Below are 24,006 nucleotides of genomic sequence, written 5' to 3'. Positions count from 1 at the left end.
TACTTGCTGATTCCAACTTTCAGGCATGTGTTTCCTCCTTAAACATTCTGTCAGGGAGAAATTTCACCGCAGCAAATCATTATCTCTGATCAAAAACTTTTGAATGTTACACAATGAAGTCTAGCTTCTATGTGAAAGAGATGACAGGACTTATTTGCACAGATCACAGACTTACCAGACTATCAAAGAGCTCCCTCCTCGCATCTTTCCATCAGATAATCATATTGATAATGTCCTGCTTTAATAGGTGGGTCATTTTCTGAACTACAGCGTAAAAATGTTCTGAATACAGAAACACTGAGTCACGGCTATGCTACACCTTGATAAACTCTGCACAGCAGCAAATCCCAAATCATTATTTATTCTGACACAAAATAACATGTTTAAGAACAGACATTTTCCAGAAAGCATTCATGTCTCCTGTTGCTTGCTTCTTTCAGGGTATGTTTATCATAAGACAGCCACTCATCTGTGCCTAGGGCAGCATAGTGGTTAGCATTTCTGCCTTGTAGCACTAGGGACCTTAGTTCAAATCCCATCTAAGACACTAACTGTATGGCGTTTGCATGTGTTCACTGTACTTGCGTGGCTTTCTTGCAAGACATGTTAGCAGGTTAATTGGTTCCTATCTAAAGTGGACCTAGTATGTATGTGTATTAATGTGAGTTAGGAACTTTAGATTGTAAGCTCCTTGATGGCAGGGCTGATGTGAATGTACAATATGTAAAACACTGCATAAATTATCAGCACCTGTAACAAATAAATAGGGTGACAATGCCAGAGTACATTTACCATTTATGACCTCAACATTTGTGCAAGCCTGGCAAATGCAACATGTAAAATAGCCCTAAGAATATTTGACCATGAGAGTTAACATTAAGAAAATAACGCTATAGGTGAGGAACATTCGACCAGCAGGGGACATAACATATGAAACGTTTGCACTGTGTACATTCTATAGAGATTCCTGTGCGAACAGTCAAACAAATGGGAGTTCAGCCAAGCGAACCTCCAGCTGAAGTGTGATGTGAAACATTTAGCAGTGACATCATTACCACTGCTAAATGGACAGCTACCTCCCGGTTATTAGGGAGCCAGCACATGCTGGCATCTTAACAACCAGTGACTCATCCCTGCCCAGCACATTCAGCTGTCAGCTGGGAATTTCCTGACTGACAGGTGAATATTAAAAAACAGTGGGAATAGGGTAAAAAACAGTGTGGGGGCCCCCAAAAACACATACCAGGCCTTTTAGGTCTGGTATGGCTTTTAATGGAGGCTACATGAAAAAATGGCATTGGTCCCCCCTGAATTCCATACTTGAGTCTGTTATAGATTTAAGGGGGAATCCCGCACAAAAAAAACACCAAAAAAGGTGAGTTGCTGCCCAAATTCCATATCAGAGCCTTATCCCAGCATGTGCACCCCATCCTGAACCATACTTGGCCACATGGCCAAACTGAAAAAAACAGTATGCTCATCAGAAGTATTTACAGTGCAGTTTATAGACATACCCCAGGTTTTAGTCATCCTGAGAGCGGGTCCACTGAGTCAATTGTCTGTTTGCCTGTTGGAGGAACATTGTTTTTTTTTTGGGCAAGTTAACACAACACTATTATCCCCTAGTTTTTAATATCCAAGATACAACTATGTTGGTGTCCCTTGTTAATTTTACATTGTATTTTTTTAAATGTAACTGCCTACTCCCAAACTGTCCTTTGAAGTAAAACACATAGCCAAGTATTATTCTACAAATTATTTTTATTGTGCATGAAAAAAAGACAACAAATTAAATTAGGCATGCTATCTGCCAATAGAACTTAAACAAAAAGTGCATTCTATGCATCCAAAAATATAGAAAATACAAGAAATCAAATCTTTATTCAACAAAACATAAAAGAATAATTAAATAATTAGTAAGTGGGGAAGGGGTGAAAATACCCAGACCAGCGGCCTTGTTGGGGGTCTTGGGGCTGGTATTGCCACTTCCCGCCATGCTGCTGTGGTGGGTGGGATGGCTGTGGTGGGTTGGGTGGCTGTGGTGGGGGGGTGACTGTGGTGGGGGGGGTGGCTGTGGAGGTGGTGGATGTGGAGCCACAAAATCACACAGGTGTGTGTTTTATTTAATTTGTCCCCTCACCCCCTTGTTGAGGAGCTGCAGGATGAGTTCCTCACATCGGCTCCTTTGCTCACTATCCATCTGCCTTAATTTATTGGCAGTCAGCACGGCAAATCCCTCAGCCTCATCTAGGTCTGTCCTGATGGCAGCAGTGGCCTGGCTGAGGAAGGCAGCTGTGTCCTCATCCAGATTCCTGCTCTTCCTGCCCCTTTTAGCAGGAGGGTGTAGGGGAGGGATCTGGGACTCTGTCTGGCTGCTGGCCACAGGTTCCTCCTGACTGACACTTTCCTGTGTATGAAAATGGGACATAAATAGAATCTTTTTTAGGGTTTGGTCATCAATTACAAACAATTTTGATCTCATCACTGTTGCAAATTGAATGTGGACAAATAGAAAAGACTATCATTCTGACCCCAGCATTTTTTATTCTTGTACAAATCATTTTGGTCATTACTGTATATTGATATGGAAAACACTTTGTTAAGGCATAAATATTTGAACAATAACATCTAGTTATCATCATTGCATTTTTGGATACAAATATGTTTAACAATGCTATACCTGGGTCAACCTGGGCTTCTCCACATCTTCATCCTCTGCAGCAGGACCTGTTTTGAACTCTGGAGCTGGCTTAAATCATAAGCTGGTCCCAATCTAGGCCTCAATCTAAGCAGTATATGCCACTAACCACCTATACCCCAATTTCCAATTGTCCCTTTGTTTTCTGGCTTCTTTCATATGTTGAAGTCATGTGTGTTGGTGACGTCACGCGTAGGGACGGGATAGGCACTCTGCTCTGACATGGACTTACGAGCTCGCCGCTCGTCGGAATTCAATGCCGTTTACTTTGTCACTTATGTGAGTACCCTGATGCTGTTTTTTTCGAATAAAGATTATTAGTGTTTAAGCAATATCACACTATTTGGTACCCTCTTTTGTCTTACCTCCTCCACACCCACCGAGGGATCAAGCCCTGTAGGGATTACACCGTGGCTCAGGACTACAAGGAGAGGTAGCCTTCACTGGCATACACCATATGCTATTACCTCATTACCGTAAGGTAAGAGGCCACTGCTTACTATTGTGTGATTTGTACACGAAGAGGAGTCACTACTTTGCTCTATTTAAGCACTGCACAGTGGAACTTTTATTCACTCTAAAAAGAAACACTGTCATTCTGACCCATTCATCACTACTTTGTGATTTGCACATATGAACTGTTTTGCATTTTTGATTTTTTAGTTTTATTTATTTGTTACACCTGGTCTCTATCTACAATAGAGTTTTGCACACTGCTATTTGCACATATGGACGTTTTTTATTCTTATTTATAAGTCACATTTGCTGATCATTTATTGTCACATCCTATTTTTTGGCACTTCACCTTGCAGTTTATTTATTGCAGAGTTTTGCACATATTATTTAGCACAGAGTGATTGGAGTGCTTTATGCGTCACACTGTCTTGGTGACAATTTTTTAGACGCTTGCATGTTGCACTCTATTTATTATGTCACATTGATTATTATACATTTTTGTTATTGTGTCAGTGGTCAATGTTTTCCTCACTTATTGTATAGGAATTTTTACTTTCCCTCGACGACATTTTTAGAGGTGTTTTTAGGCTGTCCATCCTCACTATTTATCACGTAGTGATCATGTGAGCAGCTGCCTATATATTTTTGCACCATGTATTTTATTCATCTTCTATTTATTTATTCAGCCACAGCATTAATTGTTTACCTCAGTAGTTTTTAACCCAGTTTTGGGATTTTATATTTATTTATATTGATTATCGTCTCAGTGATGGATTAGCGCAGCACCTCCCTCTATTCTTACATGATGGCGATCGTTCACCCTCCACTCCAAGATCGTTCCTACAGCCATCCCATCGATCCTGCATTATGGCTTTATATACACTGTGCATGCGTCAAACTCCGCTCTCAGTGCGTCATGACGCTGGTGCGTGACCATCTCTCTTCTGCACACACAGCGGAACATTCGGGAGGGACAACATGGCGGATTGGGTGGATTCCAGGCAGCCCCACAGTGGTGTAGCTCATAGAAGGCACAAAGCAACCCCCATGAGCAAGGATGAGATGGTGCGCATCCTAAAGAAGCACAACTACAACTGCAAGCTGCGCAATTACAAAAGGCCCAACAGCCGAAAGGACAGCATTTTGGAGAAGGTCATCGCCGTTTTGCAGGGCGATTTTTCGGTGCAACGAACAAAGGACCAAATCAGAAAACGTCGGTCTGATCTCAAACACCATGAGAAAGACCAGATGGAGTCCATACATAAGATCATCAAAAAAGTAAGCAATATTTGTATCTAACCAATATGGATATGTGTAAATTAGCTGTCTGTATATGTGCTTTCTCCAAGTAGCTCGAGAGAATTATATATAATGTTTTCTATAATCTTTGTCTGAATTGTTATTTTAAAGATAAAGTAAAATAGAAGGCAGATATGAACATTCTTATTTGGTTCTGTTCTTGGACATTTCTTTATTTTTGGGCCTAATTTTTTTCTCTTCTTTCAACAGGGAAACACCAAAAAATTATGCAATAGCCAAGCCACAATGGGCATAGGGAGGCTATCCTCGCTCGGGCCCCAACAGGGGAGGCAACAAGGCCATCTTCCCACCAAAAACGTAAGTACCAACTTCAGACACACTCATTTAGCCACCGACAGGGGTGATTCTAGGTGGGCCAAAGGCCAGGGGCTTAGGGCAGAACTTAAGGGGTAAAGAACACTTTCTGGTTGCTGCCTGGCTCATCAGTGCCCATTAATGCAGCCTTGCCAGTGTAGACATGGCTAGAGGAGAGGCCCCAGGGATCACAGTCACACAGGGTCATGCTAGAATGATCATCATATATCCCCTATCCCATAGGAGACAAGAGGAGTGGGGGGCAACTGCAGGACTTTTTCAATGTTGACACTTGTCCAGTGTTTGCCCTCTATAAAATGACATCACCTTCCCTTTTCTATGCATTTTTCACTGTAAGAAAACCCCACTGTGCAGCATGGTGGAGTCCACTAGTCAGGAGCAAACATTGTCATCAGACCAAGTGCGAGGTTGGTCAACTAATGTAGCAAAATGTATGCTAGAAACAGATGGGACTAGGAGTGGCTTAATGAATGGTGTATTGTTTCTTTTTAGAGGAAAGTAAGTGTGGTCATCTCACCCAGGATGTTGGTTTGGAGGCATGGGATCTGACTCCTGGACCCAGCACAGACCTGTCCGTTGTGGACTGCAAATCTCCTGACGCAAGTCACACTGAGGGCCAAAGGGACCCAGAAGAGGAAGAAAGTATTCCGGAGCCTCTTGTTTGCGCAAGTAAGTATTCTTGGAATCTGGCTTCAAATGTGTCTACATGTTGAGTGTTTAGCTGAACAAACAAAACATCCACTCCACACATTAGCAAAGTATGTAGTGCCTTAACATTAGCATGGAGAAGGAAGGAGCTGTCATTTTTGCTAGGTACCTGAGTTTTGGAGACCCAGGCACCAGGGCCAAGATTACTGAGTAGTTGCAGTGTGTACATTCCTAGTAGTGTAGGTGTCTAAAGGGCAAGCAGGTTGCAAGGAACAATAGACTGGGTAGGTAAGTATTTCCTGAATTAGACTAGTAACTTGACCATAACTCACTATGTAGGGCCTCAGCCACTTAACCATCGTTCCCTTAATGATTTTATGTCTTCTTACTAGGTCATGATCTTCCAAGATGCACAGTTGGCCGAATGAGTGCAGTTATGTTGCATTGTTTGAAGGATCTGAAGCAAATAAAGGAGGCTGCCACTGCTTTACAGCGCAGAATCAGAGATTTTGTAGACATGCTTGCCAAATTCTAATTTCCTCTTGCCTGTTCAGAAGTTTCTTGCTCCACTTGTTGGCTCCTGTTTGCACTTTTAATATTTACCATGTTTTTCTGACTTTTAAATGAGAAAGTTTAGTGTCCGAACTCAGTGTTTCTCCACTCCACTCCTCTAGGTGCACCACCAGGTCCTGTTTTCTGTATTTTCCTCAGTCTAAAAACGACTGTGTGAATTACTATGATTGAAAATGACAACATCACCTGTGCCAAATTCAACAAATATAGAAAACATGACCTGGGTTTGCATCTTGGGAAGGAGAGTTGGGAAACACTGCCCTAAGTAATGTGAACTGTAATCTTTCTGTGTTTTGAAGAATAGAAAAGCCAAAATTTGAAGATGCACACAAATTGTGCCTTAACATTCTTATTTCCCTCATGATCTCATGCCTAAAATGTGTGTATTTCCATACATATAGTTTCCCAAAAGCCACAAAACACGCAGTGTGTCAACATGTGCTATCTACCATCACTGGGTATCAATAGACGCGTTTTGGGGGTGCAACCCCTTCCTCATAACTATAGAAGCTCAGAGAAAGGGGTTGCACCCCCGAAACACGTCCATTGATACCCCGTGATAGGAGCTAGCACATGTTTACAAACTGTGTGTTTTGTGGGTAAAAATTTTTTTTCAACTACACACATTTGTGACTTCAAATTTTGTCTTTTAAAGGGGTGAGATCACCCCATATGAGAAAGGCAACATCCACACAGTCTTGGGATACTAATGTCTCATTTGGCCTTCACTTTACCAAAATCTAACGTTGTAAGTTCCTGTTTTTGGGATGTGTATCTAATGTTTTGGGGCATGCCTGTTTAGCCCCAAAAAAGGGGAAATAATGCAAAACATACATGTTATACACCAAGATGTTGGTTTGTTTTAAAACCTTAAAACGTACATGTGAATGTGCTTGGAGAATTTTTTTTACTAAACAATGTGTGGCTTATTATTTCAAAGCTCAGTACCAGTGTATTTGTTAAGTTGTTGTAGTTACAGTGACAGTGTGCTCTAAAATGTGGCCAACTCCTGCAATTTTTAGTCCTCCCAAAAATTAAAAGAGTTGAAAAGCCATAATGTTTTTGAACTTCATGCATTAGATCCATTAGGAACAAAAACATTGTGTGTGTGTAGCAGATCCACAACACATCATAATAGTTAGCTGAAGAAGATATTATCACTTCATGTAGCAAATAAGCTACATTTGCACTATTGGAGCAAGTGGCAAAAATAAAGCCCATTTGTGAACATATTAGACAGATAAGAAACACAGACAACAGTAGTTCAAATGAAATATGAGTTTATGATCTCAAAATTATATTAGTTATAATCAGCTACAATTTTCTGCCAAGCCACTGCTCCTCTACTCACAAAATAATCAAGGCATTTCTGCCATACATCTCTGGAAATTTGTGAGGGCAATCCAGCACAGGCATTTTCAAAAGCCATCAGCACGCCCGCAGATGGCCGAGCTACAGCCTCTTCAGCTGGGCCTGCCACTGCAGGGTCCATGTCACTTGGCAGTGAGACAAGGTAGCTAATCGCATTCCTCCTTAAAAAATTATGTAAGATAAAACCGCACAAGACCACGTGGTTGATCTTGTAGAGTGCCAGGTTGAATGGAGTCAAAAACAGCCTGAAACAACTCGATAGGATGCTAAAGGAATTTTCAACCACCCTTCTGGCACGCGAGAGCCTGTCATTGAATATTCTCTGCTCTGGGGTGAGGTTCCTCATTGGAAATGGCTTCATCAGATGTTCCCCCAGAGCAAAGGCCTCATCTGCAACAAAAACAAAATTGAGGCCCTCAACATTCTTGTCAGCAGGTGGCAAGTTTAAGGTGCCTTTATGGATCCGCTTGTTAAACTCTGTCTGCATAATCACTCCATCAGTGTTGCGGCCGTTCTTCCCAACATCCAGATACAAAAACTCATAGTTGGCAGACACTACAGCTAGCATGACTATGCTGCAAAAGCCCTTAGAATTAAAATAATATGAGCCAGAGTTGGGTGGTGGGAAAATCCGGACATGCTTGCCATCAATAGCACCACCACAGTTGGGAAAATCCCACTGATGGTGGAACTGGGCTGCAACGTCCTGCCATTGCTGTGGGTTGGAAGGAAACTGTGTATTAAAAAAAGAAAAAAAAATACTACTTCTGCACATAACATTGCAAGCAGATTTGACACAAACATGCTTAGCTAACATAAGGAGAAAACTTAAATGAGTATTTAAAGACAAAAGGGTAAGGTCAACTTATCTGATTCATCTCCCCCTCTGGTGGCCCATTGACAAATTTTAGGGTGGGGGAGGAAATGGGTAGATGTTTTGGACAAGTAACCCTCTCCACTTCCATGAGAGCTGTTTGCACAAATAATTGGGGATACTTTAGCCAGCCCCTCCTTACTTACACTATTGGCAGCCCAGTGGACAGGTAAGGAGTGTCATAATCTAAAAATATGGATCCACACTGTCCAAATTGCAGCACATTTTGACATTCTGAAAATACCTATCAATATAATAGGAGACAAAAACTGTCTATGTTACAATTTGTAGGTAATCAGGCAGGCCCTTGCACTACATGGCTGGGCGAATTTAGACAGAAATTTAAACACAAAAGAGGGATAGTGTGTATGGGTTTGGCAAAGTCAGCAGATAGAGTATTTGTATATGTTGATTTTGCATTTTTTGGGGGGAGGAAGGGTTTCAAATGAGTTTGTGCCCCAAAAAATGGTCTCTTGCACTCTGCCTGAATTTGAGGACAATGATAACATTTGTACACATTTTAGGGGTTGTTTAGGGTAAGTCCCAAAATTGTGTATGGGTCCAGGATAGCATGCTGGGGAGGTTAGTTAAGGAAAATATGCATGTGGGCCAAAAAAGGAGCAGGGAAAGCTTACAGCATGCATGGGGACAAAGAGGACATTCACAGCATATTACAATATTGATAATGTGTAATCAACAAATTAAGACAATACATTAGCAAACTTTAATGCATAGAATGTGATTAAAGGTAAAAACTTACCCGAATATAGTCCTTCTGCAGTACTTGAATAATGGCTGAGCAGGTGTCTGGAATAATGAGTCCCAGAACCTGGGGGAGATCCCAGTGGTAAACGTGAGGTCCTGGAGACTTCTCCCCATTGTCAAGTAATGCAAGGTGGTTATGAGCCTTTGCTCTGGAGTGATGGCAAGCCTCATATATGTGTCCGGATCTTAATATAGGGGTTGGTGAAAAAGTTGGTGAAAGCAGGGGTCTGTCATCTGTAGATAATTCTGAAAATCATCCGGATTATTCCCCTGAAGTTCCTGCAGCAAAGGCAAATTACATAATTGGTCACGATTAAGCAACCAATTTTTGGTCCAAGAACTCCTCCTCCTGTTCCTGGACTGTACTTGGGTCAAAGCAATAACTCCAAGCCCAATAATAGCATGTTCTCTCCTCTGATTCCGCAACATGGCTGGTTGACGAACTGAAAAGTGCGAATCAACAGTCACCAAACTTCTACTAATATGAAATTAGCAGAAGCAGCCCAAAGGGTTGGGAATGACAATTGAACTTCCTCTTTATTGGCTTGTAGTATGTCTAGTGTGTCACTACGTTCGTGTTTGTTGGGCGACAATTGTATAACGTTTGTATGCAAGACAAGGTCACCACACATGCCCTTTGGACAAAAGCCTGACGCTTTGTTGGTCAACAATCCGATCATGTGTACGAGGCTTTACTCTCTCGTTATTAGATCTTCACTGTTCGGCCCTGCTGCTGCACAGCCTTTGCAATGAAAATGCTTAAACTGACTCCTATTTCTACTACTCGAGCTTGCAGCAGCCTGATTTATTTATATGGATGAGCCATACTGAGGCCCCCAGGGTGCCTTTGGTCAATCATGGCTCGGGGGCTAAGTCCACGCCCCACACTATCTAACGCTGCTTACATAGCGGCCGTACATAGTGTAATGAATGAGAGCAGCAAAATGACATTTCTAAAGGAAAAAATTTAATTTAAAACTCCTTAATATCCATACCAGACCTGAAGGGCCTGGTAATGGACTGGGGGGGCCCATGCCATTTTTTTCAATGATTTTATGTATATTGCTGGGATGCAACAATACATTACAGCCACAAGCAGTTTTAAATGACTTTTTTTTTCTTTAGAAATGTCATTTTGCTGTGGTACTGTTATGAACATGGGAAAGATGGGCTAGTTTACAAGCAGATTAAGGAGACCCCCCAGGCACAATATTTAAAGGAATATTTCATTTTTATTGTTTCACTTTAAGCATTATTAAAATCACTGTTCCTGAAAATAACCGCCGTTTTAAAAAAAAAAAATGCATTGATACATGTCCCCTGGGGCAGTACCTGGATCCCCATACACGTTTTATGGCAATAACTTGCATATAAGCCTTTAAAATGAGCACTTTTGGTTTTTCATGTTCATGTCATCCCTACTAGGAATCTAGAGGGTTAAGGGGTAGAACAAGGTGTAAGGAAATATGTATTTTGTTTATAAGGTGAGGGTGTGTGCCTTGTAAGATTGTTGAAGAACCTGAAAACAGTAAATGAAGAGAATAATTCATTTTCAGATTATATGCTTGCCCTCAATTATGAGTGTATTGTGTTCTTTGAAGGTACAAGATGTGGTGAGTGCCAAACAAAGTATAGAGGTAAACTATAGGAAAAGGCAGAGGTGTCATCTATGTGTATATGGAGCCCAAGATGATAAGGATGTCTTCTTGCACTATTCCTGCCAAAGCCCCCATGGGAGTTGCGATATTGTCTATGAGGACAATGGAAGAATTTAGGTGCTAGGGTTCAGAAACCGAAACTTGGGAGCACTGGTATCAGACAAGCAGAAGTACAGCTGGTAGTACACCGAGGATACACCAAGTTCAGTTATGAGTGAGGTTGGGTCACAAGCCAGGAACCAAGCAAAAAGGTACCAAAATGGTAGGCAGAATCAAGGTCAGGAATAAGCAGAGTTCAGCAACATGGCCCGAGGTTAGTAAAAGAGATAAGCAGTACTCATAAGCAGACAAGAACAATTCAGGATGAGGCTAGGTGAAAGCTCGTAACAAGGTCAATCACAAGTTTCAGGATCAGGAATTGCAGTACAGACTGAAAGACTAGTCAGCAATGGTCCTGTGGAGAACTAAGGTTTAAATAGCCTGCTAGATGCCAGTATATGTAGTAGACATGGCCATATGTATGTGAGCAAGCCATAATGCACTTCACACATCAAGTTAGGCTTCAGTGCCAGCAAATGTGCATGCTTATGTGTGTTATCCTGATGGCTAGCACAATGTTTCTGACAAGAGGCTTTTAATAATGCGAGAAAGTGACTATGGAGGAGATGAGGAGAAGGTCATATGCAACATTAAGGCCATGCTTGGGATAGTATCTAGAAATGAGCAAGGGGATATATGGATAGAATTAAGCTTTGTAGGAAAGATTAATGATTTCTTTATGTACCTGACAGTCAATGAGGGGACTTCCAGGGCAGGGCTCAGAATAAACTGGGGTGGAGCTAGGCTGGTAGACCACAGAGGACCATTAAATAGCTAAGCCATTATATGATGAGAACATGAAGTAGAATTTTGATTATATTATGTATGAGTAGAGTATGGATGCTTGGTTAAGTTTTTAAGTTGGGGGGGGGGGGGGGGGGCATTTAAATTTCAGTCTAACATGATTCAGAATCCCTCACATAAAATTACACACTTCACACTTTATCAGTTATAGGAACATCCATTCTCTTTGCTGTAAAACAACAAGAACAGAATGGGTTCTTGTACTGGATTTTTGATAGTGTTGTCAATATGCTAAACACGATAGTTTAGATGAAATCACAAGCAACCTCTGTTTAAGGTTACTATGCATACACCATACTAATAGCACTGGAGTGGGATTTTGGGTTGGATCCACAGGGCTCAAGTTAATTTTTAGTGTTTCCTAATAGCTGCTTGTTTAAATTTTGCAGTGATTGTGTGGCACTGGTAATTGCATGTGGCTGTATCCAAGTTACAACAATAACAACCTTCTGACCAAATGAGCTTTGTGTATGGGACAAAGCCATGAAATGGTTTGGCTGGGGCAGAATGTTTGCTTACAAAGTCTGTAAAATGTTAGCATGCATGGGTACTCAGCAATTGGATCTGTGACTAATCTTTTTCTCTGCATATTTTTTCTACTGTTTGTTTGCTGTTTCAATGATGGGATTTGGGCAATGAAATATCATGCGTTTCATGCCAAAACTGGAAGCTTATGTTGGAAGGGATGCTGAGAAATCTTTAAAAAGAGTACAGTCAGAAAAAAAATCTCATACATAAAAACATGAACAGCAAACATTTAATTTGCGTCTCAGAAGTCTTTTGAACATTCTGTAGCATCTGCAGCAGTAAAATGCCATGTAAGTGAAAATGGCCTATACACATGAGCACTTAAAGAAGTGTCAAAGAAGCTTGCCTGTGTTTTGGCAAGTGGATGCATGTTGTGGTCATCAGTACATTAAGCAATCATGAAAGCTGAAGAAAGGAGGTTTCCTAGTGGGTTGTAAAGTGAACACTTGCTGTACTTTTGAGAAGTATTTAGCACATTTCTGTAAGCATTAAGCATTTAGCAGATTTAAATAGCCATTGAAGGGACTTCACTGGGCATTCAGCAAGCAGTTAAGAATATGTTTACAGAGATGTCATAACAACCTTCCAGAGAAAGCTGCTTGGAGCATCTATATATATCTGGCTGTGTGTTTTTATAATTGTTTAATTTTTAAAAAAATGTACATTTCAATATAAAAAAAATGTAATCCAATTTCAGGTTATTATTGTTTTTTTTTTAAGTAGCTCTCATTACAATACTCACCTCCACTCCAGCACTATCCCCATAGTAAAGCCTCTTCACCACTTCATGTCCTCACACTTCTGGATCTTCAGGATCCAGCCACATTTACCTGGAAGACTGATGACATGCTTGAGAGTGCCGGGCATCATGTACCAGCCCCCCATGGGTCTTTGTCAAAAAGTGTAATGAAACAGAGAGTGACTTTGATATTATCACATCACTGCCACTCTTTGCATCATTAAGGATTGCCCAACTCTGGAAAAGAGTCAAAGAGGAAGAAGACTTTGCATTTCACCTGATCAGGCATCTGAAAAAGTATAAATCTCCCTCTGCCTTGGAGGTGTCCAGGTGGTGGTAATTATGGGGGTGGGGTGTGCAAGATGCAGAGTCCAAAGTTATTAGCTTTAATCTGTCTTTCTAAAAAATTCTTGTCATCTTTTACACACCAGTAAAAATGTCAAATGCTTTCAACAATGAGGGGAGGTGAAAAGGGATGTTAATGGATACAAAACCCTATTTTCAGTTTATATGCAGGTCTATCAGTGTCACGCTTCAGACACTGGGTCTGGATAGGGTAGGTGTCTAGAATTCATATATACTTCAGGAGAGAGTCAGATAAAAAAATCTGAATATCATTCAGGGTATAATACCCCTAGTGCATGAGATACCGAAGACCAGATCTGTATGCACTAATGAAAATAATATTCCACAATATTCCACAACTAGACAATGGCCATAGCTTTGCAAAAGTACACTCTGCAACAAAATTGAAAATAAAACCTTAAGATGTATACAGGGAAGAAGGTCTATTTTTCAGTTAGTTAAATTTATCCAGTCATTGGTGTAATGTGCCAGTGCACATTATGGCCCACTTAACCTCTAAGGTGCCCTCCTCCAGTGATGCAATGTCTGTATTTCTCCTTGGCTCTTCATCACTACCATTAATGATATAACCCCTTCACATGCGCACTTGAGTTACATTGTTTCAGCACCTAGGTCCATTCTGAACCACCACTGCAGGTGGTGTATAAACAGAACAAACCGCTTGATGTAAGGCAGACTATAGATGATTGCTTGATTCCCTCATCAACACATTCAGTGTTAATGGAAGAATTCCTCCCATGGATCTATTGTGTTCTCCTGGTGGGGAGCTCATGGAGCTGTCCCTGCCGGGAAAACAAAGTGGTTATTGCTAGGGGCCATAGCTGCTGGCAATAATCGCATCCTAAAAATCCGACATGCTGGTTGTACCCAAGTCAATCAATCAGCCTGCCCATATAGGATTTTAATCTTGGGCCAGTTCCTGCTGAACCTGCCAAGATTCAAACCATTGATGGTCAGCTTAAGCGAAAGAAGTTTTTTGCATGTCTCTTCTGCAGAAAAACTTCTCCTAGTAATTTTAAATTTGTGGACCAGGTCACATTTTGTAAATGTCAGTATACTTCAGTTGCTTTGATAATAACTCTGCCTAATTTCCTACCTAATTTTTTTTTTCATTTGCTTAAAGACATATTATTTTTTATTTGGTATACTATTTTATAGTGATCTTATTTTTGTTGGCTAGAAACATGCTACATCCCAAATAAATCTGTATATAGAAAAGGTGTCAACTAAATGGCAGTATTTTTGAGCCACAACTCTCACAAACTAGACTATGTTAAAATTCAATATCTTTTATTAACAAAATCATAAGGTTAAAAATTCAATGAGAACATTTCTTTAAAACAACCTCTATATGCTGTTGGCATATAGAGGTTATTTTAAAGTAATGTTCTCATTTAATTTTTTACTTTATGATTTTTTAAAATAAAGAATATAGCATTTTAACCTAATCTACCTGTAGTTTGTGAGAGTTGTGCCTCAAAAATCCTGCCATTTAATCGACACCTTTTCTATGTACTATTTTAACAAATTCCCTGCTCATTTTTTTCATCATAAGCTAATATATGACCAAAAATAATAAAAAATATTTTTTTTTGTACTTTACACAGTTATTAATTACATTTTGTAACTATTTACATTTTTATTATTATTATATAGGATTTATATAGCGCTGACAGTTTACGCAGCGCTTTACAACATACAATTTTTTTCACACCCCAATGCTCAGTGACAGCTGCAGAATGCTGGGAAATCATATCTGAGGATATTAATCAACAGATTTAGGGCTTTTATTTGTTACCTGGAATTGCTTAAAAAAATGTTTTCTATTAAATGTGTTCCTTTTGAATTTGGCTTTCCCTTAATGAACCCAATTCAGTAATGAATAGGTTAATATTGGCTTTTTTGTGTCACTCAGGCAAGCTGGCAGGAAGGATAGAAACAGATTATCAACTTGGAGCAGCAGGTAGCAGAGATTTCATTTTTGTTTGCGTGTAATGGATTTCATGTACGTCACTAAGACTGCTGTTATCTGATGCATCAGGCCCATTGTTGTTAATACAAATCTATCCTTGTCCCTTGTTCCTCTTTCTGTATCACAGAGCCTTTAAAAATATTTCACAGACCACAATGTCCTATTCACCATCCAAGTATAATGCAAAGATTTATTGGATCTGAATAAACTCATCCAACCTATTTGTATACAATGAAGACTATCGATCACTGATTAAAAATGTCCCTTTCCAGTCCTTTTCTTTGACTTGAATAACAATGTATTACAAAATGCTTGAATAATGATACTTTGTATTGTTACTTGTTGGACATGTTCACATTGTGATACAATCTTTTGCAATTACCGCTACATAGCTGGCATTGAAATGCTACTCTATAAAAGCGGTTTATTGTGCTATAAATGGTTATGCCAATTGTGACTATAAATTAAAGTTGTCAGAAATGGTGAAGGTAGTTCTTTAGGGATAAGGTTACATTTGAGGTGCTGTTGTATTTCTAATGCGTTCACTGTGCTAAAGTATCTCCATCATTATCTGCACAAAAAAAAGGTAAAAGATTCACCCACTTAGGAAGTAAGATCTTTATATTAGTAAGAACAGCTGTAGACTGGTAATTATGTAGGTGACTCCAATTAAATCTCCTATTCCAAAAGTGATCCCTATGTGATTAATAGTCAGTTCTGTTGATCTAAGCTAACAGAATGAACTGGAAAAAAGCTATGGGTTGGAAATAGATTTAGGGCACAGCATAGAAAATGAACGTCAAGCAAAAATTATGAGTTGTTTGATTTCCCCTTGCTAGACTCCCTATTAATGTGTGTCTTTCTTCTTCCCCACCCCCTTTTTGTTTTCACCTGTCTCTCTCCTGCACCTCTCTATTCCCCTCTCCATATATAAAGTGGCTGTTCCTCTGTCTCCAAGTTCCTCCTGCTCTTCTGCAATAGACCAGTTCCTGTGTGAGTTCTGAACATGCGCTGTAAGTCTTCCTCTTTCACCCTGTTCTTGTTCCTTTGTCTTTAACTATAATTGTTGACAATGGTTGCATGTTTTGTCTGCTTATATTCCTTTACTTTAAATGCATCAATGTTGTCACTCTTCATTACTGGGTATAATTGATGCTAGTATGCCTAAAAGCCTTTCCTTGAATGTCACTAGTAAGCTTCATATCATGTGTAAGTAAACATCTCAATTCAAATATCAAGGACATGTACCATTAAGAGTATCAGAGGTATTTGATTCGTGTTAAAAAATGGTACACTTTATTTATAAGCATAAGAGTACAGGTTCAGAAATTAAAATTGCATTGACTTGGTTGCTACCTGAAAAAATACATAAAACTCAGTTCTGAAAGGGATGGATAAGTGCTATTTCATTGAACTGATATTTTACATAGTGTGAGATAAGTATTACTGTAGGGATGAGCCGAAACACCTCCCGGTTTGTTTCGCACCAGAATATGCGAACAGGCAAAAAATTTGTAAGAACAAGCGAACACCATTAAAGTCTATGGGACACGAACATGTAAAATCAAAAGTGCTAATTTTAAAGGCTTATATGCAAGTTATTGTCATAAAAAGTATATGGGGACCCTGGTCCTGCCCCAGGGGACACGTGTCAATGCAAAAAAAACTTTTAAAAACTTACGTTTTTTTCAGGAGCAGTGATTTTAGTAAGGCTTAAAGTGAAACAATAATAATGAAATATTCCTTTAAATATCGTGCCTGGGGGGGGGGGGTGTCCTTAGTAGTGCATTTTTCCCATGTCTAGAACAATACCACAGCAAAATGACATTTCTAAAGGCAAAAAAGTCATTTAAAACAACTTACGGCTGTAATGAATTGTCGGATCCCGGCAATACAGATAAAAATCATGGAAAAAAACACCATGGGTTCCCCCCCCAGTCCATTATCAGGCCCTCTGGGTCTGGTATGAATATTAAGGGGAACCCCTCACCAAAATAACCAAAAAGTTGTGGGGGTCCCCCCAAAATCCATACCAAGGTCTGGTATGTATATTAAGGGGAACCCTGCACCATTTTTTTTAAATTGTATAGGGGTCCCCCCCAAAATCCATACCAGGCCCTTCAGGTCTGGTATGGATTTTAAGGGGAACCCTTCACCAATTTTTTTTCAAAAAATGGCATAGGGGTTCCCCCAAATTCCATACCAGACCCTTATCTGAGCACAGAACCTGACAGGCCACAGGAAAAGAGGAGGGGATGAGAGAGCGCCCCCCTCCTGAACCGTACCAGGCCACATGCCCTCAACATGAGGAGGGTGCTTTGGAGTAGCCCCCAAAGCACTTTGTCCCCATATTGATGGGGACAAGGGCCTCATCCCCAAAACCCTTGCCAGGTGGTTGTGGGAGTCTGCGGGCGGGGGGGCTTATCGGAATCTGGAAGCCCCCTTTAACAAGGAGACCCCCAGTTCCCAGCCTCCCTATGTGAATGGGTATTGGGTACATTGTACTCCTACTCATTCACCAAAAAAAGTGTCAAAATGTTAAAAATGACAAGAGACAGCTTGGGACAAGTCCTTTATTAAAAAAAGTAAAATAAAACTGACCCGCGATGCCCATTTATCTTCGATCACAGCTCTGACAGACCGAGGAAAAAAAAGGGGTGAGGGTACTACTGCAAGCGTGATTAAATGTTAGTCCTCCTAATAAGTCCAATCATGTGGAACCCACCTCTCCTGGTTATGAACAATGTGCTGCTAGCCCAATAATGTATATAACAAAAAGCAAGATACTCCCAATGGCTTTTGTGCAGCTTACAAGTAATGAAAAATACTTGTTTTGTATAAAAATATTGTTGTTTTTTTTCAATGGGTTAAATTGCATCAATAAAAGCAGCAATAACAAAAAGGAAAGGGGATAGGAAGGGGAACATATGGAAAAGGAGGAACAACAACAAGAGCTCTGGTGTACACAAAAATAAACATATTAGATGTCTATATGACATTTAACAAAAAGAAATCCACAAATGGTATATCTGTGGATATTACTGTTTAGATTAATCCCAATGCGTTTCAATCATAATTTTGTATACGATCTTCTTCAGGGGGGTACAGACATCTATAACATATCAATACAGAATATTAGCAATATTGACATCAATAACATCATCATCATTGGGAATAAAGAGCCTGTGTATGCAGGAATTCAAAAATAACAAAGAGTCCTGCTTTTGATACAAGAAATATTTAAGTAGCCAGAGCAAAAAGACAAAACATCACATCAGGATATGCTCATGGTGGTCCACTATCCAGAAAATGGGCAGGGAGTCCAATTCTGTCTACAGTAGGTCATACTTAATTAGACATGTAGGGGTGGGAGGAGACACAAATGCGCATATGATATAATATCTAGAGATGAATTACCTTTACATTTTTTATTTTTGTAAGGGTATCCTGTGCACTGATGCAAATCCTGTGCTTTGTGCTGAAGGAATGTATTTCCCTGATTAAGTGCATCAGCTGGGGGATATAAATTTCCAACAGGTGTATACATATGTATAAAAGTTTATAACATATGTCTGTATAGGTAAAGCGGCATTCCATGGGTATAATTACCTTGTTTAACTATCTATCAATCCAGTGTGTAATATGTTGATTTATTCAGTATGTCAGAGCAGGCGGCTAGTTATACGTTCTTTACAAGGTTAATGGTATCATTCGTTTCTCACCATTGAAGCACCCACATGCTGCATTGAAAGAAACATATATATATATATATATATATATATATATATATATATGAGAGGGCTGAGACAGCTTTCTCAAACCCCCAGGTAAACTGACCATATTGCAATATATTTTCAAGGGAAAAAGATGGTAAATGGTTACTTACTGAGAGTTGTCTTTCACTACATGCTCCTGTCCTGCAACTATCCAGTGTGTTGTATCCACATAGTAATAGGGTGTATACTGGGTGTGCCGTTTATATGGAAGCCTGCTGATGCCCTGACCTGTCTCACCTGTGTGCATAATCAAGGTATGAACTAGACATGTGCACACTGAAATATTTCGTTTCGGAATTTCGTTTTCGTCCGAAACATAAATTTATTTAGTTACTCCCGAAATTCGTTTTTATGTATTTTGTTTCATTAAAAAATGCATTTGTCCGAAAATCCAAAATAATTAAGGTCGAATCTGTCATTGAAGGCTTATGGTGTCTGTCAAATCTTCTAAGAAGATTCGATGGAGAAGCTAAACTGTACGACGCCGCAGTCGTACATTTCTGGTCGAATGTTCCGCCTACAAGCTATAGTAGAATTCTAATGTTGTATGACACTAGTAATAATTATATTTCTTAATTATTATTACTAGTTAACCAACATTAGAATTCTTCTATAGCCTATGGGCGGAGCATTTGACCATAAATGTCCACTCGCGGCGACTGCTTCGTCGAATCTTCATGTCGAATCTTTTCTCTCTATGTCAAATAATCTTGGACTAACAGAGTTAGGTTAGGCACATTCCACCTTTTTGGCTATTGTCTCTATATTGTCAAATCTTTTCTTTCTATGTCGAATCTTTTCTCTCTATGTCAAATCTTTTCTCTCTATGTAGAATAATCTTGGACTAATAGAGCTAAGGTTAGGCACATTCAACCACAGGTTCGATGGACACAGATTGCTATTGTCAGCCTCATGTAAAATCTACTATCTATATCGAATTGTTATCACAACGAAAATGAAAATAAAGCATTTGTTTATGTGGGATCTTTCGGTTTTCAGATTCTGCACGTTCGTTATCGTTTGTTAAAACGATAATGAAAATACCCGAAATTCAGACAAAAATGCATTCGGACGAAAATGATTGCACATGTCTACTATTAACTAGCGCATCAGTGTCTCCCCTCCCCATCTTGTATTGCACGCCCCTTCCAGCTACTGTATGACTGTACCGTATATACTCGAGTATAAGCCGAGATTTTCAGGCCTTGTTTTTTAGGCTGAAAGTGCCCCCCTCGGCTTATACTCGAGTCATCGCCGTCTGCCTACATGATCAGCGTGTCATGCAGACAGACGGTGGCCATTCCACTGTTCAAAAGCCGCGCCTCCTCCTCGTCTGTGATAGGCAGAACACTCAATTTCCCAGCAGTCAGTGTTCAGCCTATCACGGACATCCTCTCATCCTTGTCTGTGGTATGAGGATGAGTGGATGTTCATGATAGGCTGAACACTGACTGCTGGGAAATTGAGTGTTCTGCCTATCACAGACGAGGAGGAGGCGCGACTTTGGAACACTGGAATGGACGCCATATGTTATTATGACACGCTGATTGGTGGATGCAGAGCGGCACACGGAAGATGCAGATCGCCACATGGAGGCATGCACAGGACACAGGTAGGCTGCACAGGACACAGGGAGGCTGCACAGGACACAGAGAGGCTGCACAGGACACAGGTAGGCTGCACAGGACACAGGTGGGCTGCACAGGACACAGGGGGGCTGTACAGGACACAGGTAGGCTGCACAGGACACAGGGAGGCTGCACAGGACACAGGTAGGCTGCACAGGACACAAGTAGGCTGCACAGGACACAGGTAGGCTGCACAGGACACAGGTAGGCTGCACAGGACACAGGGAGGCTGCACAGGACACAGGTAGGCTGCACAGGACACAGGGACACATGCACAGGACACAGGTAGGCTGCACAGGACACAGGGAAGCATGCACAGGACACAGGGAGGCATGCAGCTGCAGATGGGTATTGTTGACCCTCTTTTTCCACATACAGTAGCTGCTGCATTTCTCACCCTTGGCTTGTACTCAGGTCAATAAGCTTTCCCATTTTTTTGTGGTAAATTAGGGGCCTCAGCTTATATTCGGATCGACCTATACTCAAATATATACGGTAACCATTTACCATCTCTTTCCTTTGAAAATATATTGCAATATGGTCCGTTTACCTGGGGGTTTGAGATAGCTGTCTCAGCCCTCTCTGACTAATTCATTTAGTTATACGTGTACATATATATACATATATGTTTCTTTCAATGCAGCATGTGGGCGCTTCAATGGTGAGAAACTGATGACACCACTAATCTTGTGATGAATGTATAACTAGCCGCCTGCTCTGAAATACTGGATAAATCAACATATCACACACTGGATTGATAGATAGTTAAACAAGAGAATTATACCCATTGAATGCAGCTTTATCTATACAGACATATGTTATAAACTTTTATACATATGTATACACCTGTTGGAAATGTATATCCACCAGGTGATGCATCAGGGAAATACATTCCTTCCGCACAAAGCACAGGATTTGCATCAGTGCATAGGATACCCTTACAAAAATAAAAAAGTTGAAGGTAATTAATCTCCAGATATTATATATATCAAATGCACATTTGTGTCTCCTCGTACCTCTGCAGGTCTAATTAAGTATGACCTCTTATAGACAGAATTGGACTCCCTGCCCATTTTCTGGATGGTGGACTGCCGTGAGCATATCTTGATGTGATGTGACGTTTTGTCTTTTTGCTCTGGCTACTTAAATATTTCTTGTATCAAAGGCAGGACCCTTTGTTATTTTTGAATTCCTGCATACAGAGGCTCTTTGTTCCCAATGATGATGATGTTATTGATGTCAATATTGCTAATATTCTGTATTGATATGTTATAGATGTCTGTATCCCCATGAAGAAGATTGTATACAAAGTTATGATTGAAACGCGTTGGGGGTAATCTAAACAGTAATATCCACAGATATACCATTTGTGGATTTATTTTTGTTAAAGCTGTAGCTTTAACAAAAGTTATAGCTCTTGTTGTTCCTCCTTTTCCATATGTTCCCCTTCCCATTCCCTTTCTTTTTTGTTATTGCTGCTTTTATTGATGCAATTTAACCCATTGAAAATAAAAACAATATTTTTATACAAAACAAGTATTTTTCATTACTTGTAAGCTGCGCATAAGCCGTTGGGAGTATCTTGCTTGTTGTTATATAAGTCAGATGATTGGCCATGTTTAGAGAGCAATGAATATGATATACGCTGGTAGTAAATCATGGATAGTTTAGATAGTTTAATTCCTTTAATGTGTAAAGAAAGCTGCCACAGGTAAAGCAGTGTAGGAAAGTGGTACGAGTGGTAGCTTTAATTATAATCAGTAATACTTTAGAGTTGTAATAGTGGAAAAAATTGAGACAGCTCCAGTCTGTACTTTCAGAGCTTCAGTGGAGAGAGTCAAATGTTGTAGGTTCTGTTCCCCTAACCCAACCTCTCCTCCATATCAAGTATAAATATTTATGTTCATTTCTAAAAAGACAATGCATTGGTTAGGATCTGGAAGCAAATGTACATTTCCAAAAGATGTCTGCACATCTTCTGAAACACTTTGGTATTTACCCAAACGTTGTTCAGTTTTTGGTGCTCTTATTCTTTCAAGTTGAATATGTCAGCTTCTCTTTGGAAGGTCCTTGATATCCAAGATTACTACAACCTTGGTATATCCCATTTCACCTGGGTAGGCCTATTTTAATTTTGGCATTCTCTTGTTATCGTAGAAAAAAGAGAGGTTGGAGCAACCAAAAAATACTGTGTTAGGCTTAGATTCCATCCTAGACTTGGTTGCTTTCTACAAAATCAAAGGTTTATTAAGAATTGTAGTTCTAAGCAATGGGTACTCAATGTTCTATTTATTTATTGCAGACAGATTCCTGATGAAAAAGTGCTGATTGAGTAGAACACTAGTCTCAGATAAGGTACTGCCACTGCTTATCTATATTTTTGCACCTATAAAGGAAAACAATACATATTAACAAACAAATTAAACAAGAGTTAATATGCATGTGTTAACTCGATAGACTGGTATGGCCAGACCTGAATGGGTCCAAAGAGTCTTGGTGGACTTTATCACATGCAAACTTCATGGGGTCCTTTTTATTCAGCTTCCTAGTTTTAGCATGTCATAGTTTTAGTACACATTGAATATCTTACAGCACTGCTCAATAAATATATTCCTATGCTGCTACACTCTGTCAGCCAGCAGTGCTCTAATCTATTCCTTGTGTGCTGCAAAGGAAACTGTCAAGAAGTGTTTACAGGCACTATGATGTCACTGTAAAATCTGCCTGACAGAGCACATTAGCAACACATACACACAGTATGCTTTGGCTGTCTAGTAGTTCCCGTTTTCATTTCCTGAAGGCGAGTCCAGTTTTGGTGATTTCTAGTACAAAAGATAATCAAATGTAGTTAAAACAATAATAGAATGTAGTAAACATTTTTATTTGCTGCAATGCTATTTAAGACTCAGAAGTAACTTTCTAGTACCATTCTTTGTGAAAAGAAGTAATTGGATTTAAGAAGTTGCATTTTAGAATGTAAGCTGTTACAACTGTAGTGATTATGTAACAAGAATATGTTAAGTTGATAAAAGGGTCAGCTTTTAGTTGTTGTGAAAATCTACTTTGATTCCCCCTTCCAACCATAAACAACTGACTTTGCGGGACAGACTGTCACTGCAGTCTCCATCAACCTCATTCTTGGAACCTTGACCTCACCCCCTATCTCAGTGCCACAATTCTTCTATCCTTGCCGTTACTGCAAAATAAAATATAGGTGCATGATACAATATTGCTTGTGGGAAATAGCCTCTATCTACATTTAAAGTCCCATAGTATTTATTAATTATACTGGGCTCCCTTCACAAAGCGGTATCTTACCGTACCCGAGTATGCGGTAAGATACTGCACAGCGTTTTTCAAAAAGTTTTTTGCCATTCACTAAAAAATGCTACTAAAATACGGGATGAGTTATTTTT

The 24,006-nt window shown here is 39.9% G+C and overlaps 1 protein-coding gene across 2 annotated transcripts in view; it reads left to right on the top strand.

Moving 5' to 3' along the window:
- The window catches only part of HTR4 (5-hydroxytryptamine receptor 4), an 842,991-nt gene that overhangs the window by 729,718 nt on the left and 89,267 nt on the right, over positions 1-24,006 (top strand). Inside the window, exon 7 of one of the 2 annotated variants that reach the window (XM_073620556.1) lies at positions 16,123-16,199. The exons of the other annotated variant lie outside the window; for it this stretch is intronic. Coding sequence (XP_073476657.1) covers positions 16,123-16,183 — 61 coding nt within the window. The 3' untranslated portion in view covers positions 16,184-16,199. The remainder of the gene's footprint in view (positions 1-16,122; positions 16,200-24,006) is intronic. 2 annotated transcript variants of the gene reach the window in all.

Source organism: Aquarana catesbeiana, linkage group LG03 (assembly GCF_042186555.1).
Source record: "Aquarana catesbeiana isolate 2022-GZ linkage group LG03, ASM4218655v1, whole genome shotgun sequence".
Taxonomy (NCBI): Eukaryota; Metazoa; Chordata; class Amphibia; order Anura; family Ranidae; genus Aquarana; species Aquarana catesbeiana.
The sequence above is the reverse complement of the archived record's forward strand: the minus strand, read 5'-3'. Positions and strand labels throughout refer to the sequence as shown.